Here is an 18,078-nt window from a genome sequence, read left to right on the forward strand (position 1 = left end):
CTGCTTTCCCCTTTGCTCATCCTCTATCCCTCTGTTACTGCTGCTTTCTCTTTTCTTCCCATAGGGTCCCTGAAATGTCTGTTTATTTATTTTTATCGAGGGAAAGGAGGAGGGGAAAATTCAGCCTGGCAGGCTAGGTGACGCCCCTCAGGAACACAGAATTACTTCTCGTCTGGCGGTGTGGTTGCACGTGAGAGCTGCTGCGTTGCTCCCTTTCTGCGTGATGTTCCCCCTGGGTGTGCTGAGCCACAGCTGACTCCTGCAAAACCCAAGAAAGACCAGACTGTGGGAATCTGCCTCCAAGAAACAGGTGGTTTGCAGCAAAGGCTCCAGGATGGTCTGTGCCAGCATTCCCTGACCTGGTAGCTTCCGGATGTTTTAGATTACAACTCCCATCATCCCTGCTCACTGGCCATGCTGACTGGGGCTGATGGGAGTTGTAATAAAAAATCTGGAGAGCAGCAGATTGGGGAAAGCTGGTCTGTGCAGTGGGAAACAAGCTCTGAGAAGCCACCATTCACTGTATGGGAAGGCCAGGCTGTGCGTGGAGCAGAGCCAACAAGAGAATATATACCAGTGTGTTGGTCATTTAAATTAACTGTGTTTGTCTCCTGAATGCCTACTACTACCAGTGGTCAGCACCACCCAACTCCCAGCTGTTGTGTGGGGACCCATAAAGAAATAGGCTCTGGGTGTTTAAAAGCTCTTAAAAATTGCTAAACTGGGTTCTGAGATTCCTAGAAATTCTATCTCGGTCCCGAGACTTCAGTAGCACAGATGGCTGATAGTAGTGTTTGAGGCCTGGTTTACACCTGCAGCAGTTGGAGGTGGTATGAATCCTGTGTTGGCATTGGGTTAAAAAAGAAAAACTCCCTGCAAGTAAAAATTGCATATCAGGGAGAGAGGTTCTAGGCCAGCTCATTTGCTGTTGCGCTACTTTTTTATTTGCAGGGATCTCTTTCACATAGGGGAGCATACACACCTGTTATCTCTCACCTACACACTGAAGCGGTACAGTCCATTCTCCAACCTCGGAACTCTCTACCACCACATCGTGCTGCGTTTTTAGACCAGGCCTGAGTGATAAGGGAAGGGGTGTTCTGAATGTGCTCAGAGGCACCCTTTTATCTTAGGAGAAAAAGCCGTTCCAGTGGACAGAGAATCCTGTTTCCTTGGCTTCAACACCAGCTGATAAGCCTCAGTCGAAATTAAGATGTGCTTTGGGGGACCCTGCTAAGGATCACTTTGTCTCTCTTCTCCCGCTTGGTGTTCACAGAGGAAATTAATTGAGCTCTGTTGTGGTGCAGGACAAGGGGAGTTAACATCCACTGGTGGTACTAGGGTGAACTCGGGGACTTTTGCTTCTGGCACAGTTAGTGGTTTCCTAACCGTAGTCTCCATGTGCGAGAGAGGTTAGGTGAATCTTTTTTGGTTAGTGTTACTTGTCCTTCTTTAATTAGTTGTATGTGAAGAAATGGCCTTTTTAGTTCAAAAAGTGATATGGCAATTATTGTGCATATGTATATATTTTATTTTGGACGGAAAAAATACACAGAATGGACCCCAAACCTTACAGTGCAATGTTAGCCGTGCCTGCTCAGAACTAAGTCCCGTTGAGTTCCCTGGGCCTTACTCCATGGTAAGTATAGGATTGCAGCCACAGAGTAGACCTTAGGCCAGCAGGGGGGCAGGGGAAGTAATGTGGAGATTGGTGCTAACAGCCCCAAATGCTTGGAAATTGTCAAGTCTAGTGTTTAAATTTAGTAGATCTTTATTCAGAGATGGTCATCACAGAAGGCTGCAGTCAATAGGCAATTAACACTGAAATCCAGACAGCACTGAGTTGGGAGACATAAGCGAGTTTATTCATTCCTCTCCAGCTGTTGTTCAGTACTGTCAAAGGTGACCATCTATTTGGCTATGCATATGTGGGGCAGGAGCACTGCATAGCCCCATGCACTAGATGTGGCCCCCTTCCATTCACCACAACCTTTTACAAACCCAGGGAGATGAATACATGGCAGTTTATTTGTATACCTTGATTGCCCTTGCTGGGTTGGGGCAAACAGGCTCGTATGCAGAGATGTATACAGTGAGATCCGTGTGTGCAACAACCATCCCTTAAAAAAAAATCTGCATCTCTCCCTGTGCTGCGACAGACGGGAAGGTGTCAGGAGCAACATCAGAGGCAGTGAGAGGTCCTGTTTAAAAGTCCTGCCATGTACATATGCACATGAATATGCATAATGGGGCCCATTGGATTAGGAGCTTTAGTTGTACGTGTTTTGAAATGGATGGGTCAGTTTCCTGGCTTGTGTGCTGAATTTCCAAAACATCTTAGAAAAGAAAAAGGTTCAAAACCTGGTCAAAAATGACTCCCTCACCAACGTGCATGCTGTGCTATGGATCTGGCACATGTGGACCTCTCCCAAAATTGCGCTCTAGATTTGCCTTGTAAATTTTGAAGTGTGTGTGTGTGTGTGTGCGCACACAACATGCAATAATGTCTGCAGGCATTTCTGGATCGTGTTGGACGTGTTCCACAGCCAGGAAACTGCTGCTCCTGATTTCAGATCCCCAAGCGCCGGGATTCTGTAGTAGGTGTTGCTTCATGTTAGGAGTTGTTTTGAGCCTTTAAACATTTAAAATCTTGACATACCAAGGATACCGTTAGAGCCTTTGATTTAAATTAAACATTGGCAGCTTTTAGAGTTACTTTGTAAAATGAAAATAAATCAGTGTTTTAGTTATTCAGTTGGAGTCCTTTGTTTCCTGCTTTAGCACCTTAGCTGACTTGAGGTCTGGTTTGTGCACTGTGAGAAGAGAAACAAGCTGAGGGCTCTTGAAAGGGCTCTAAAATACTTGAACAACCCAATCATTTCCTCAGAAGTTAAGTCCCACTGAGTTCAGTAGGGCTTACTCTGAACTGGGCATAGGATTGCTTCCTAAGGTAACAACTTCCCAAAGGGTAGCAGCAAAAACAATAGTCTTTTATGTGTGCCTACTAAGGATAACATCTCATGCAATTGATGAAGTGTACTCTGGTCCATGAAAGCATATACTATAATTACTCTGTCTTGTTGTTAAGGTGCCACAAGACTCCTTGCTGACTTTGCGCAAGGCAATGAAAACTAAGCACTTTTAAATCCCACTGAATGTTCTGGAAAAGTTAAGTGCTAGAAAGAGCAATCCTATGCAGGTTTACTCCCACTGTGTAAGTCCCACTGTGTTCAATGGGACTTATTCCCAGGAAAGGATTATAGAATTGCAGCCTAAATCCCTCTGACGGAAAGGAATGGGACTTTAAAAGTGCATAATATTGGCTGGATTGTGCTCATTACTTCCTAGCAGCAAAATTTTGGCATTAGTCCCAGACCAAGCTGGAAAACACACATACACATTTTTGATTCTTGGGTAACAGTATAATGTTCTTTTAGGAGACCGGGTAACCGCTGTCTGGGATTTTTCCAGCCCTACTCTTCCTGGCTTTACTAAAGGGAAAAATAAAGGACCAGGATGCCATTTTTTTAAAGGTGGGAGACACCATCTCAGATGATGGCTCAGTTTGGAGCAGGAGAATGTAACTGATCTGTTGCTGGGAAACGGCAAGGGAAATGCGGCACTGTGATTTTGGCAGAAAGGTAATTGAGGAGTCATACAAGCTGACCACAATTTATTGGGGCCATTATGGGACATGGTTAACTTGCCATCGGTATAAGTTCTGTGGTTTCAAGCAGTCTGTTACAATCTTATGTTTTATTTCAACTATTAAAATAGTTTGGTTTACACTGAGAAACCTGTTGTCTTGCTCCGCTGATCTTGCTCTATCCAACAGAGATGCTTAAAGGGGTGGTGGGTACTTATTTTTAACTTGATCCAGAGCTCCTGCATGTGCATACGGACACCTGATCTATTCACACGGAGGCGATAGCTCCATGGCCATGTTCCCATCTGCGTATAAGCCATGGGCCACCTCCATTGACCCACACTGCAAAGCCTTTGCTACTGAGGGAGATCTTGAGAACTATTATTGAAACAAGCCACAGACAGATTCCATTGCATTAATTGCTACACTAATCCCTTCCTGCTCTGATTAAACATCTTCCCTCACAGACTCAACTCTCTTCACTCACTCCTCACCCTCACACTATCTAAATAACTGAATCTCTCTTTCCCTCAACTGAACTCAACAGATTTTTAACTGTCTAGATTGCTGATGTCACTCTAAAGCAGCTTCTCCCCCACCATGCTCTAGCATTACACTAGATCAGGGGTAGGCAACCTTTTTGGACCTGTGGGCACATTTAGCAATTTGAAAAACTGTCCTAAGCACCACCACAAAATGGCTACCATGGGAGGCCTGGCAAAGGACAAGTAACCTTCCCAAAACACTGAGTACAAGGCAGTGGTAGGTCTGAGCCCCAGCATACTTAACCCCTTTGAACCCACAGTTTTGAGCACCAGCAGAAATCTCCTAGTGATCCCAGCTGCTGGTAAGAAAATGTGTGTGTGTGTGTGTGTATGTGTGTGTGTATATATATATATATGGAAGGGGTAGGCACCATGGCAGGTGCCAAGAAAGGTGTTTTGAGGGCACAATGCCAACCCCTGCACTAAGGAGGTCAAATCAGTCCATCCTAAAGGAAATCAACCCTGACTGCTCATTGGAAGGACAGATACTGAAGCTGAAGCTCAAATATTTTGGCCACCTAATGCGAAGAGAAAACTGTCTGGAAAAGACCCTGATGCTGGGAAAGACTGAAGGCAAAAGGAGAAGGGGATGGCAGAGGATGAGATGGCTAGTTAGCATCACCGATGCAATGAATATGAACTTGAGCACACTCCGGGAGAGAGTGGAGGACAGGAAGGCCTGGCGTGCTATGGTCCATGGGGTCACCAAGAGTCGGACATGACTGAACAACAACAGCATTTATATACCACCTTTTTTCCTTCATGGAACTCAAGATGGCATTTTAAAAAATTAACAAATGGGAGAACAGCCATGATTACTTTGTCCCAGTAGTCCTTGTTGCAATCTGAAATCTGTTTAGCACCTAGGAAAGGCTAACCTAATTAAACTGGTCATCCTAGGCATACTTCTCCAGGGGATCCAGATGAAGTCACCTTGCATTTGTAACCCTCCTCTGTTTTCCCATCCCTTCTGTCTTTTTTTGTTCCATAAAAAAATTATTTGAGAAGGAAAAGATGGAGGGTGATTCCAATGAGTGTTATTTTATTGTGCAATCGCACTGCCTCATTCACAGATTAAATTAAAGCATAAAATACAAAAAGTGACAATAGAAGCAAACAGACCAATAAAACAGTGGCTGGAATTTACTCACCAGTCAGGAAACACTTAAAAGAGAAAAGAAAGACGGAGGAAACAGTGGGGAAGCATGGTAGGGTTACGAGTCAAAGATGACATCTGGACCCCCTGTAAAATTCAGTGAATGAGGTGGGGCATTTATTTATTTATTTATTTACAATATTTATATACTACTCCACATCAAGGATTTCAGAGCAGTGAACAAGATAAAAGAATAAAACCCCATAATTAAAACAATTTAAACATTTTAAAAGAACAGATTTATGACGTGTTAAAAACCTTGCCTCCCCTCCCCCCTGTGTATTCTAGTAGCATACATGCCCACTTACTATGTCAGAAAGAATGAGCTGTGGGGAGCTGTGAGCTGTGCCCATGCATCTGACTCCCATAGGTGATAGGCCATATATACACTCTGCATTAATCAATCCAGAATCGCTCCCTGTTCCGACTTCACGTTCATTCATGTGGATCCACACTCGACACACAAATGTCCCTAGAAGGTGGGGAGAGGATCTACACCACCCTTCTACCCTTTCGGGTTGCAAGCAACGCTTGATTTATTGCGCCGCCCCCGTTGAATTTCTACCTGTCGTGCGGCTCTTGAAAGCAGCCTCTCCCAACCTGGTTAAAAGCAGCCTTCCCCAACCTATCCATTTTGGACTACAGCTCCCACCATTCCTGAATATTGGGCTTGCCGGCTGGGGCTGATGGGCGCTGAATTCCAAAACATCTGCAGGGCACCGGGTCAAGCAGGGCAGGCGGTGTGACAGCGGTGTGCTGCTGACCAAGAGAGGGCCAGGATAAGCAGCTCTTGCAGAGAACCCCGTCCTCCCGCGCCCCTGCTCCCGGTTATCCGGGAGGAGCCAGCACCTTGGATAGCGCCTCTAGAGTCCAGACCGGAACTCAGCGCGGATTCACTGCCCCGCTGGCACGGGCAGTGCCACCCGAGCGGAGCAGCTCCAAGGGTTAATCAAGAGAGAATGGGGAGCGCCTAGAGTGGTCCGGCAAGCTGGCAAAAGGGGGAATCGCCCTGCCTGGCCCGGCGCTTCCCTGCCGCTGCTCCGCCTCCTCTTCCTCTTCCTCCCCCGTCCCGTCCCCTCCTGGATTTAAACAGAAGTAAACATATAAATGGGGGGATCTGGATTTCAACGAGAGGGGGCTTTCCTCTGCGAGGCTGGAGGGCCCGTGCGGTGGCAGCTCCAAAGGGGAGTGGTGAGTTGATGGGGGGCCAGCAAGCTGAGCTGGAGATCAAAAGGGAATCACACAGATTGGGAGAGGGAGGGAGGGAGGGAGGGAGAGAGAGAGAGAGAGAGACCCTTTGTTGTTAGAACGAGGGAGCAAAGATGACAGTTAAATTGCATTAATGCAGACCGCAGCGGCAGCAGCTCCGCTCTTGCTGGGGGCTGCCCCTTTCCAGCATGTAACTCCTTTACAGAGGGAACTGCACTGGCTGCCTATTCGCTACTGGGCCAGGGTGAAGGTTTTAGTACTCATGTACAAAACCCTGAACAACTTGGGACCAGGATACCTGAGAGAGCGCCTTCTCTTACCAACCTGTCCGGTCGCTGAGGTCATCGGAGGGCTTGCTCCTGATGGGTCCATGCGGACCTATGGCCCCACTGGAGTCCACCAGGAGAAGAGCCTTCAGCGAGGTGGCCCCCTTTCTTTGGAATTCCCTTCCCCTGGAGGTCAGGTAGGCACCAACACTGTTGTTTCCGGCGCCTCCTGAAAATAGCACTCTTCCAGGAGGCATTCCTTAATCCACCAGTTATGGCTTTTATTGGTAGTGTGTTTTTAAACAAGTGTAATTTTAATGTGGTGTTTTAATCTTGTTATGCTTCTACTGTTTTATCTTTTGTGTTCGCCCCACCAAGATCTGTTCTAGATATGGAGCAGTGTATAAATGTTGTAAATAAATAAAATAAAATAACCATACTGGTTATGAATGTTTCTGCCCTGTGGAGTTAAAGGTTCTGAAATAAAAGGATGGACATCCATGTTCATTCTTGATTTTTATGTTCCATGCTCAGGTGTAACATTTTTGCCCCATTTTTAAGAAAAGGAGGGTATCTGGCAATCTTTTACAAAAGGGGTGTGTCTAGTGTGAAGTTGGTTGGGGGTTGGTTGTGTTGGCAGCTTTGCAGTGCCATCCCCACAGGCTGCTTAATTGAGGGCTAGTTTTATAGTTAAGAGCAGTCTTATCCATGTTTAGACAGAAAAAGCCCTACAACTTTTTGAGTGTCAGAGTAGGACTGGGGAGCCCTGGGTTCAAATCCCCACTCAGCCATGAAGTGAACTAGGTGACCTTGGGCCAGTCACCATCCCTCAGCCTAACCTACCTCACAGGCCTGCTGTGAGGATAAAAGGTGGAAGAAAACCTATGTATTCTGCCCTGAGCTTCTTGTGTGGAACAGCAGTGTTATAAACATAATAAATAAATATCCAGACTAAGGTAGTTGCACTTTGGTCTCACTGAAATTCATGGGAGAGATGACCAGAGTTAAATCCCATTGATTTCAATAGGAATGAAATGCTGCAAAGTTAGTCTGGATTCAACCCTACATATCTGGAATTATCCCTCACATGTGTTTTGCTTTTCCCTCAGGAAAGAGCACAGTTCTCTGGAACAAGGAGCTTGTTATTGTCACGCGACCGTTTGATGCCACAAGACTCAGTCCCTCTTCCACTCACCCCTGCAACAACCAAACACAGGGAATGGGGGTCTCCTCTGCTGTCTTAGGTTTTGAGTTTTTCTCCACTGTTTCCATGTAGAGCAAGGTATTTGTAAACAAAGCCATAACATGAGGAAGAAATAGCCACAGAGCAAGTGGCAATTTCGGAGCCTGTGGTGGCCCATGGTTCCACGAGGCACACTACTGGGTTCCACAATGGAGGCGCCTGCTCGGCCCTGCCCTGAACTGGGGGAAGGCTTGGAGTGGTTCGGAAAAGTCCCTTGTGGCTTCCAGGCCGGTGCCATCCGCGAGCTCCTTCGTTGGGCCACTCCGCCACAGGTCAGGGCTGAGGGACAGGAAGGAGTCCCACAGCGTTTGGAAGCCCAGTGGCAAGAGTTCCTCAAGACGGTCCAGTCCCCTTCTTCAGGATGGGGAAACCCACAGCCTCCGGACATGACGCCATGGGACGACCTTGCTTCCTTTGAGCAGGCGGCTGATGCCTGCCAGTGGCCTCAAGGAGAGTGGGTGAGTCGGCTGGTGCCCAACCTCAGCGGAGACCCCCAGCAGGCCTGTAGCGACTTGGAAGCCAGAGACAGAGGGGACTGTGGCAAGGTGAAATCTGTTGTCCTACAAGGAGACTCTGTTCGTGCGGAGAAGCAGCGCCAGCATTTCAGGCAGTTTCGCTACCAAGAGGCCGAGGGGCCCCGGGAGGTGTGCATCCGGTTGCGGGAGCTCTGCCATTGCTGGTTGGAGCCAGAGAGCCGGACGAAGGAGCAGATCTTGGAGCTGCTGATCTTGGAACAGTTCTTGACAATCCTGCCCAAGGAGATCCAAAACCAAGTTCGAGAACGTGGGCCAGAGACCTGTGCCCAAGCTGTGGCCCTGGCGGAGGGTTTCCTGCTGAGGCAGCAAGAGGGCAAGAGACAAGAAGAACAGGTGAGATGCTTACAGTTGTAGCTCATCACTCAGAGTGGTCCTGAGTCAATAATGGGGCACTGAGTGAGGTATTCTCCTTAGGCTGCAATACTATACCCACTTACCTGGGAATAAGCCCTCTGAAAACTCAGTGGGACTTATTTCTGATTAGATATGTATAGGAGTAATGATCCTGAACATGCTTTGCTCTGAATTTATGTTTTAATTACTTTATTCTTTCTTGTAAACTGCCCTGGGAACATGATTGGTGGTATAAAAACACTTTAGTTAAATTAATGTTCCACTCTAACCTGGCAGTTCTCAAATCCAGGTACTTAAAAAAAAATTGTGGGTATTAGGTTCTCTCCTGTCCAGACACATTCCGCTCAGTCCTTGGGAATTCTTCTTAAAATATACTAACACCCCACCAGAAATGCCCCCAAAGTGAAGTCTTCAATAGTATTTGAGGGATGGGATGCGTTCTATGTACGTGTAACTGAAATAATAGCATATTCTTCCCCTGTTTAACCCGCCCTTGATTTCCCTCACCTTCCTCTCTTGCCTCCCTTGTTTCTATTTTTATAGCATAAAACTCCTTGGAGTAGGCACCTCCCTCTCATTCTTTGTAAAGTGCCATGTACATAGATAGTGCTATGTAAATAAATAATAATAATAAGCTGTTGCACTTCTGATGACAGCTGCCATGTGGAATAATGTAACGCAGCTGCCATGTGGCAGCAATAAAAAAGCTTTGCTACTAACTTCACAGTGATTTGTTATTTAAGCTCACTTAACTTTTCAAATCTATGTTATAGCACAATCCTATTTCCTCTTTTTATCCATGATCTATGCATGTTTTCTTGGAAATAAGCCCCACGCGTTCAAAGCAACTTACTCCTAGGTCAGAATGTATAGGATTCCAGCCTTAATTTACTTTAAATACTTTAAAGATGGACCACCATCACCACCTCGCCACACACCAATGTTCATAAAGCTTCTCTGCCTAGTCACCTGAAAGTGGGTTTTACTTACCACAGGAGACCAAGGAAGTGGCTTTTTGTGTGTGCATGCACCTTTAGCGTTCTCTTCCCTGGCCGTCCTTCTTTGCTGTGAGCAGGATTGTGGTTGCTGTTTCAGGTGGTGAGGCTGTTTCAAGGAGCACCTGTGAACTTTTCTGACACACAAAGAGCTCCATCGAACACCAGGCCAAGGCAGCTCTGCAAGGATGCAAGACCGCCAAACATCAGGAATACCAGTTCACAGGGTGAGCACAAAAGAAGTCCTCTCCCTATCCCCAAATGCATGAAAAAGGAGCCTGCCTTTTCCCAAGGATAACTGCTTCTGCTTGTACACTGTAGGGCCGAACTATTCTATACTATTCCATACTCCATGAGCAAAAGGTAGCATCTGTAGGGTTTCCTTCCAGTCTTCCATCTAGGCACCGATCAGACCTAGGGTGATTCCAGACAAGGCTTTTATGGTGCCACTGTGCTGCCTCATTCATGGAATTTTACGAGGGGGGGGGGGGAGACAATGTCATCTTCAACTTGTAATCCTCCTGTGTTTTCCCACTGTTTCTTCTGTTCTTTCTATTACTGCAGAAAATCTGTTAAGAAAGAAAAGATAGAATTGCTGCATGATGCCTTCTTATTAGTAGTGCGAGGAGCCCTCCTTCTGGAAGCACTCCTAGATGTCCTTAGCTTCAGCACAGTTATTGCATCACGTGCCTGAGATCATGGCCTGGGAACTTGATACCATGTCCATCTGCCTACAGTCTCCTCCCTTTTATTTGTATCCCTCTTTCTGACTTTACCCAGCATTTGTGCTCACCTCTCCAAGAAAGGCTTGCATCACCATAGAGAGGCCCGCGTCCCCTCTTTGAAAATAATAGATGCAAGAAGGTTACATAGAGATTTCCAAGGAGGGAGCCAGTATAATCTGCTGGCTAGAGAGCTGGACGTGGCTCTGGAAAACCCAGATTCAAGGCACATCTTGCCCGTCTGGTTACTTGTCTGGCCTAGGGCAAGTCATGAGCTCTCCACCTCAGCAATCTTTCTGTAAAATGGGAATAATAGGAGTCTGCCTGCCAGGGTTGTAGGCATAAAATGCTTTATACAAGGATCACTCATAGGGAGGGCTTTGGAGGCTGGACCTGAACATTTTTGTATCTGATATGGAAAATCCAAGTCGATTTTCTCTCTCCCCTCCCTCCCAGCTCCTTTCCACAATGCAATGAAACTCACATACACGAACTCTAAATTACATCTGGTAATTTACTGCCTTTTAATGGCATCCAAAACCTGCTGCCTGAAGTTGCTGCCTCACAGTTCTTTACATTTGAATTGGCCCTGTGGTTTTCCATGTCGAAATATTAGCAGCTTCTCATTGGGAGATGCTCCAGGAAAAACTGTCAGAAATGGATTGTCCTTTCCCTTAGCAATCAACACTACAATAGACAAAGCTTCAGGCTGACTTCATTTTGCTAGAGACTAGCCTCTCTACAAATGCAGATTCAAGGAAACTCTCAGACTGCCCCAGGCCCTAAACAACTAATCAACAATCTCTAAGCAGAGAAAATGAACCAGAAGGTAGAGAAGTTGCCTGCAGGTTGGGTATGAACCTCCTGGCCAAGCTTGCTTCACAGTGATGCCCCTTTGTTAGGGTGGCTCTCTCCTACGTTGGCTTCCAAGAGTTGCTATCTGGGTGGAGCGTCTGAGCCCTGCCCCTAACTTTTCCCGTTTTGCTTTGCGACGTGCCCTAGTGTCTCTCAAGTCATGCCCCTCCTCCTCCTCCTCCTCAGAAACTTGAGTTCCTACGGTGGAGGGAGGAGGCAGAGACTGAGCCTGGGCCATCTGTTTGTCAAGGCTTTCGGAGGAAACCCTCCCATCGTCGAGGTGCTCTAGGGAGGGTCCCTCCTTTGATCTAGCAGTTCTAATTCTGACTCAGAATCAGAGCTCAGACATTTGAAAGGGCTGGGACTCATACCTGACAATAAGCTCTACATTTTTCATACTCTCCTTGCAGGCACGAAGACCATGAGCAGGTTCGAGGGGCAGCTGGAACTTCAAGATTGCAGGGAAAGATTTGAGGGAGAGGCAGCAGAGAGGGAAAACCACAAAAGAGAGCGATCCTATCGCTGTGCAGAGTGTGGGAAAAGTTTTACTTGGCCTTCAGAATTGGCCAAACATCAGAAAATTCACTCAGGGGAGAAGCCCTATCCCTGTGGAGTCTGTGAGAAAAGCTTTGGCCAAACCTCCCACCTTACAAGACATCAGAGAATCCACTCGGGAGAGAAGCCCCATCCCTGCTCCGAATGCGGGAAAAGATTCAACTGCCCATCAGATCTGGCGAAACACCTGAATATTCACACAGGGGAAAAGCCGTACACCTGTGATGAGTGCGGAAAAAGCTTTAGTCAGATATCCCATCTTACTAGGCATCAGAGAATCCACTCTGGGGAAAAGCCTCATCGTTGCACTGAGTGTGGCGAAGCATTCAGCCAGCGGGCACATCTTATCAGCCACCAAAGAATCCACTCAGGGGAGAGGCCCTACCGCTGTACTCTGTGCCAGAAGCGCTTCAGCCACCGATCAGCACTTACCGTCCATGAGCGAATCCACATGGGGCAGAAGCCCTATGCTTGCTCTGAATGTGGGAAGCGGTTTGTGGCAAGTTCCGCTCTCACCAGGCATCAGAGGACCCACTCAGGAGAGAAGCCTCATACTTGTGCTGAGTGCGGGCGCAGCTTTATTCAGCACTCTGCTCTGACTGCACACCAGCGAACCCACTCAGGAGAGAGGCCATATCATTGCAGCCAATGTGGGAAAAGATTCAACCAGCCCTCTGACCTTACCAGACATCAGAAGATCCACACAGGAGAGAAACCGTTTCCCTGTGATGAGTGCGAGAGGAAGTTTGCCAGGCTCTCTGACCTAATCATTCACCGGAGGATCCACACAGGAGAGAAACCGTATCGCTGTATTGAGTGCAGCAGAAGGTTTAGGCAGCGGCGAGCTCTGGTCAAACACCAGAGATTCCACCATTCGAAAGAGGTTCCTGGGGAAAACCTGTCCCTGAAATCCAGAGAGTCCCAGGTAAATAGTGAATCCATAGTACAGGGGAAGGAAGACTTACCTGAAAACCTCAAATGATCTAGTCTGACCCCATCTCCCCGCTCTTGATCCCACCTTAGCCTTGGTGTAAGGAAGGGAATTTGCAGGGGATGTAAAGAGCTTTCATCTTGTTCTGTCAAAGCCTGATAGCTTCCTTTCCTCTGGCACTGATTCCCACCTGTCCAGATCATTACTGGCCTTGATTGAATGGTGTTGCTTTGAGAAGTGACTTGACTGCTAATGCAGAGCATGAAATTCTGGGATCAGTCTGTCCTTTTTCCAGCTCCATTGGCCTTTGGGGAGATGTCTCTGGCCATGTGCCTGTTGACACTGCAGTCTGTTGCAAGGCTTGAGGTCTCTTAACGCCAGTCCACCTTTTAAGACATTTGCCTCTTCAAGTGTGGACCAGAGAGCAGTCTTGTCCTTGGATCGCAGAGACCTGGGTTCAACTTGAGCTCACCTGATGGCTGTGGTTACTCGCATTCCTTAATTTGTAAAACAGGAGTCACAGTGATCTGTGATGTATTCCACAGGACTGTTGTGAGGACAGACAAAATGAAGACTAATAAAGCACTTGGCACATGAAAATTAACAGCAAACTATAGCGAGACCTTGAAATCCTGGGTCGGTAGCTCATGATAAGGCCTCCCCAAGGCTGGTTTCCTTGGAGCATCTGGTTATGACAAAGAGAGGGCTGTAGCCCATATCATTTTGCCTAAGCCATTGCTTGACAGCTTAACCCTGCTTCCTGTTCATCCAGAAATGAACCCTCCTTCCCTTGCAGAGCAATAAGGTGGTCCAAAAAGGTCAGTTCAACACATTGGCCCTTTGTGCTTAAACCCACGCTCAGAGTTTTGAGCCCATGCTTTGCATGCAAAAGGACCCAGGTTCAATCTTTGGCATCTCCAGGTAGGGCTGGGAAAGAGCCGTGTCTGAAATGACAGAGAGCCACTGCCAGTCAGCATAGGCAATACTGAGCTAAGTTGACCTTTGCTCTGGGTATTTGGTAGCTTCTTAAGTCCCTAAGGTTTATAAAAATGGGCTTGGTTGTCTCTGGGCAACAGCTTTGTCCATATGCTGATGATCCAGAAAGGACAAGGCAAACGTGGGCCAAGGATGTGGAAACCACTCACCTAGATGACAGCAGGGCCCAGTTCCAACATATCATTGGGTGGGAAGATTGCAGTGATGCTTTGACACCATAGGTTACTTGGCTGTAGCCCAGCTTCCTCTTGAGCAGGAGATGCTGGCTTTAAACATGAGTTAATGAGTGTTCCCACAGTAAGGTGGGATGTAGGATAAACTTCCACAAAACTATCACTACCACCCTTGAGCCTGGAGAACAGCATGAGATAGAACTCTAAAATCCTTGCTCATACCTTCCTTAATTAATACCACATTATTCAAGCTGAAAGTTGAGCCAGAAAAAGAACAAACACCACGCTAAGTGTATCTGAAAGGAAACAGAACTGTATTGATCAGACGGTGTAATTTATGTACTTAACTCAAGAAATTGTTGCCGGTTTTTAAAAAACAGTCTGATAGGTAGTTGCATAAGAGGTGTCATCTTCAGATCACTCCAGTGAAGTCTGGACAAGGCTCAGTTGCCTGAACATAGTGATACTCAAGATTTCAGGATGTGTAGTGGTTAAAAGAATGAGCTGTCAGCCAGGAAGGCCTTTGCTGAAATCTCATCACAGCAACGAACTCATTGGGTGGCACAGGGCAAGCCATTTTCTCTCAGCCTCTGCCCTATCCTTACCTCTGTCATTTGGGGGTGTGGAGAGAAGCAGTAATACTTGCCTACCATCTAGGGCTGTTGAATTACTACTCAAATGGTACACGTGAAGTGCTTCGAACACTTGAGAAAATATTACGTTTCACACTCATCAACAGAAAGGCACAGAGTCTTCAGTAGTATCTGCAAAAAACACAATACCATATTGTTAGCACAGAGGAATATGCTTTTCTCTACCACAGTGCAATACAAGTCCAGTTAATTTGCTTTTGGGGTCAGAGACCATAAGGGAAAGGTGCCATACCTCACATGGTTTGCATGCAGAAGGAGCTAGGTTGCTCAACAAGTGGTTTGATTTGGTGGGCAGCCTAGCTAGTGGTGAGGGATCATGGGAGTTGTAGGCCAAACATCTGGAAGACCACACATTGCTGCCCCTAGTATAAGGTATCTTCATATCCACCCACTCTGCTGTTCACAATATTGTCACTACTTCATATTGACTGGGTTCACATGAACATGGGAAGAAAACAAGCCACATTGACTTATTTTCCCTCCTGGTGCATGCTGGTTGCAATCCACCTAATTAGCAAAATTACCCTCATAGGGCGCCATGACAATGGTGAGGGTGGGTGGCTGGGGTGGTTTGCAAACCACCCTGAAATCCATGGCTTGTTCTATGGTTGCTGGGTGGCTTATAAACTAGCCCAGCCACCCACCCTCGCTAGGTTCAGATGTCACGACAACCTGCTCCCCATGAGGGTACTTACTCTAATTAGGCAGCTCATGACCGGCATGCACAGGGAAGGAAAATAAGCTACTGTAGCTCATTTTCCCTCTGTTGATTGTGCAAACCTGCCCATTACCTCAAAAGATCTCTTCTGTGTTGCCTCAGAATCCACCTTTCAGCACCAATGGGGCCAGGTACTTAGAATATATTTATTTTGCCCTACAGTGCTTCCAAAATGGACACCCTCACAGAATATATAAAAAGGAAGTTATGCAATGTGGATTTTGAGGACTCGTGTGTCTCACATGCCACTAAAAGTCTAGACCAACCATTCCTTCCCCACCGTGTGGGGACAATACAGCAGTGTGTAGTACAGAAGTGAAACACCATTGCCATAGACAGCTATTTATCTTTGAGAGTACCGATACCATAACAAGATGCATGATTCTTATCTCGTGAATAACTTACAAATGTAAGTAAGCCCTCACATTCAAGGGCACACCTACATGTCCAACTCAAAAGAGTTTGGAAATCATGCAAACACGACGTTAACTGGCACAACGTTCCCCAAAGAACCCTGGAGATTGTTGTTGTGACAGATGCTGGGGGTTCTTGGTTAGACATCCCTAGCACCTTCATAGAACCAAATGGGTCCCAGGGTTCCTTGAACGGAATTGGGTTTGAAACCAGTTTAAATATGAGAAGCACACATATTGATGCATTTTCACCCTCTCTTCTGAATGTGAATTTCCTGCCCTGGATATGAGTCCATCCATAAAGTATGCCACTCTTTTTTTAAATACATCCTTGCCATATTGTTCCATTTTAACCATATTCCACCCTTGCTTTGTCACAGCTTTGCTACCTGCCCCCCTCCCCCGCCACCTTTGATGCATGGCATACTTCATGGACTTTCCTTACTCCCATGAGGTAAGAACATAAGAGCCCTGTAGGTCAGAGCAAAAGTCTATCTTGTCCAGAAACCTGTTTCTCCCAGTGGCCAACCAGAGGCCTATAGGAAACCTAAAGCAGAACTTGAGGGCAATAGCCTTCTCACACTGTGGTTTTCCAGCAACTGGTATTCAGAGGCATGTTGCCTCTGATCCTGGAGGTAATACATAGCCATCATGACTAGTAGCCATGGATAGCCTTATCCTTCATGCATTTGTCTAATCGTCTCTTAAAGCTGTCTAAGTTAGTGGCCATCACCACATCTTGTAATGGCAGATTCCATAGGTCAACTATAAGTTATGTGAAAAAGAACTACTTTTGGCTGTCCGTCCTAACCCAATCAATGAGCTTCATTGGATGACTCCTTCATTGGATGAGCTCAGCTTCTAGTATAATGAGGGATGTAGCCATTGGTTTAAGAGGATGGTGCCATCTTTAGCATGGAGATAGAGCCTTGACTAGATGGAATGGTCTCATGTTCAGCCAGAGACGACTGGTTTTTGGTAGCATTTTTGGCCCTGAGGTTGCCCTCTTCTTTGTGGCACCTTTGGTGTTTGTTCAAGGCGGACATGCAGGTGAATTTTTCCTCATACATTTCACAGAAGTAAAATTACCCCTGTAGGGAATGCATCCCTAGACAGAAAAAAAGTTCTCCACCCCACAAAATGTTGGGGAGGAGTCACTTGTGAATGACAGAAGATTCTAAGGCAGTTAGACTCTGTTAGATTTCAGTTGAGGAACTTGGGTGGAGTGAGGGTGAAGAGTTTGTGAATGTTGAGAAAAGACAAGTCAGAGTAGACAGGGATTAGTGAGAGAATGTCTATTTGTTGTTTACCCCCAATAATAATCCACAAGTTCTCTGATAACCACAGTCTCGCCTCTTCTATAAGTTTGAAGTACATTGCTTTTTCCTACCTGTGCAGTGCAAGATCTTGAGCAGAGCAGCTCCCTCGCTAAGGCAGCCCAGCCAAACCATGGCACAATCCAGATGTTTTGAACTTCAGCTCTCAGCAGCCCTAGCCAGCATGGCCAATGGTCACAACTCTCAACATTCTTGACCTTTGGCCACACCAGCTAGTCCAAAACATCTGGAGGGCACCAGATTGGGGACAGCTGTGCTAGGACAATCTTGAATGGATTGGAATTTCCCAGTGGAGGAGAGAAGCTCATCCTGCCCAGTTTTGCAAAAGGCAGCCAGGATTGGCTAGGAACAGCATCACAGAGCAAAAGGTGTGGTGGTGAAGTGCTGAGTGGGTAGGGGAAAATGTGGAGGGATTCCTACAGCACGTGAGCCAATGTGCAGCCCCTTAAGAATATAGAGGGTGCTTCCAGATGGGCTCCTAGCACTGCACAGCTGTTTGGTCTTTCCTTTCCCTCCTTAACAGTTTTTTTTCTGCGAAAAGAAGGACGGAAGAAATAATGGGACATCTGGGCCTCCTGCAAAATTCCACAAATGAGGCTGGATGATTGCTCAGTAAAAACCTCATCTGGAAGCATCCAAAGTTTTAAACTGGTACTTGCAGGGTGATGGTGACAGTGTCTGTTACTAAGCAAATTTTCCCCTGGCTTTGCCGGAAAGGACCCTTCCAGATGGCCGTATGGAAGGAATGAGGTTCTGTGAGCACTGCATGCGATGA

General features: G+C 46.7%; 1 protein-coding gene across 1 annotated transcript; it reads left to right on the forward strand.

Annotated features, from left to right (window-relative positions):
- Positions 1–8,214: 8,214 nt before the first annotated feature.
- On the forward strand, positions 8,215–18,078 carry LOC146341671 (uncharacterized). Its single transcript, XM_084807604.1, has 5 exons — positions 8,215–8,934; positions 10,051–10,177; positions 11,938–13,007; positions 16,347–16,420; positions 18,021–18,078. Exons 1-5 carry the CDS (start codon positions 8,215–8,217, stop codon positions 18,076–18,078), a joined length of 2,049 nt encoding a protein of 682 aa, XP_084663730.1.

The sequence above is a fragment of the Heloderma suspectum genome, chromosome 6, assembly GCF_057233095.1.
Source record: "Heloderma suspectum isolate Gila_16-S chromosome 6, 16-S_ref, whole genome shotgun sequence".
NCBI lineage: Eukaryota > Metazoa > Chordata > Lepidosauria > Squamata > Helodermatidae > Heloderma > Heloderma suspectum.

Bases quoted from the DNA above. Each gene is read 5' to 3' on its own strand.
- LOC146341671 (XM_084807604.1), top strand. From the start codon at position 8,215: ATGGAGGCGCCTGCTCGGCCCTGCCCTGAACTGGGGGAAGGCTTGGAG. The intron at 13,008-16,346 runs GTAAATAGTGAA...GCTTTGTCACAG, and splicing joins TGAAATCCAGAGAGTCCCAG to CTTTGCTACCTGCCCCCCTC. The intron at 16,421-18,020 runs GTAAGAACATAA...TTTGCCGGAAAG, and splicing joins ACTTTCCTTACTCCCATGAG to GACCCTTCCAGATGGCCGTA.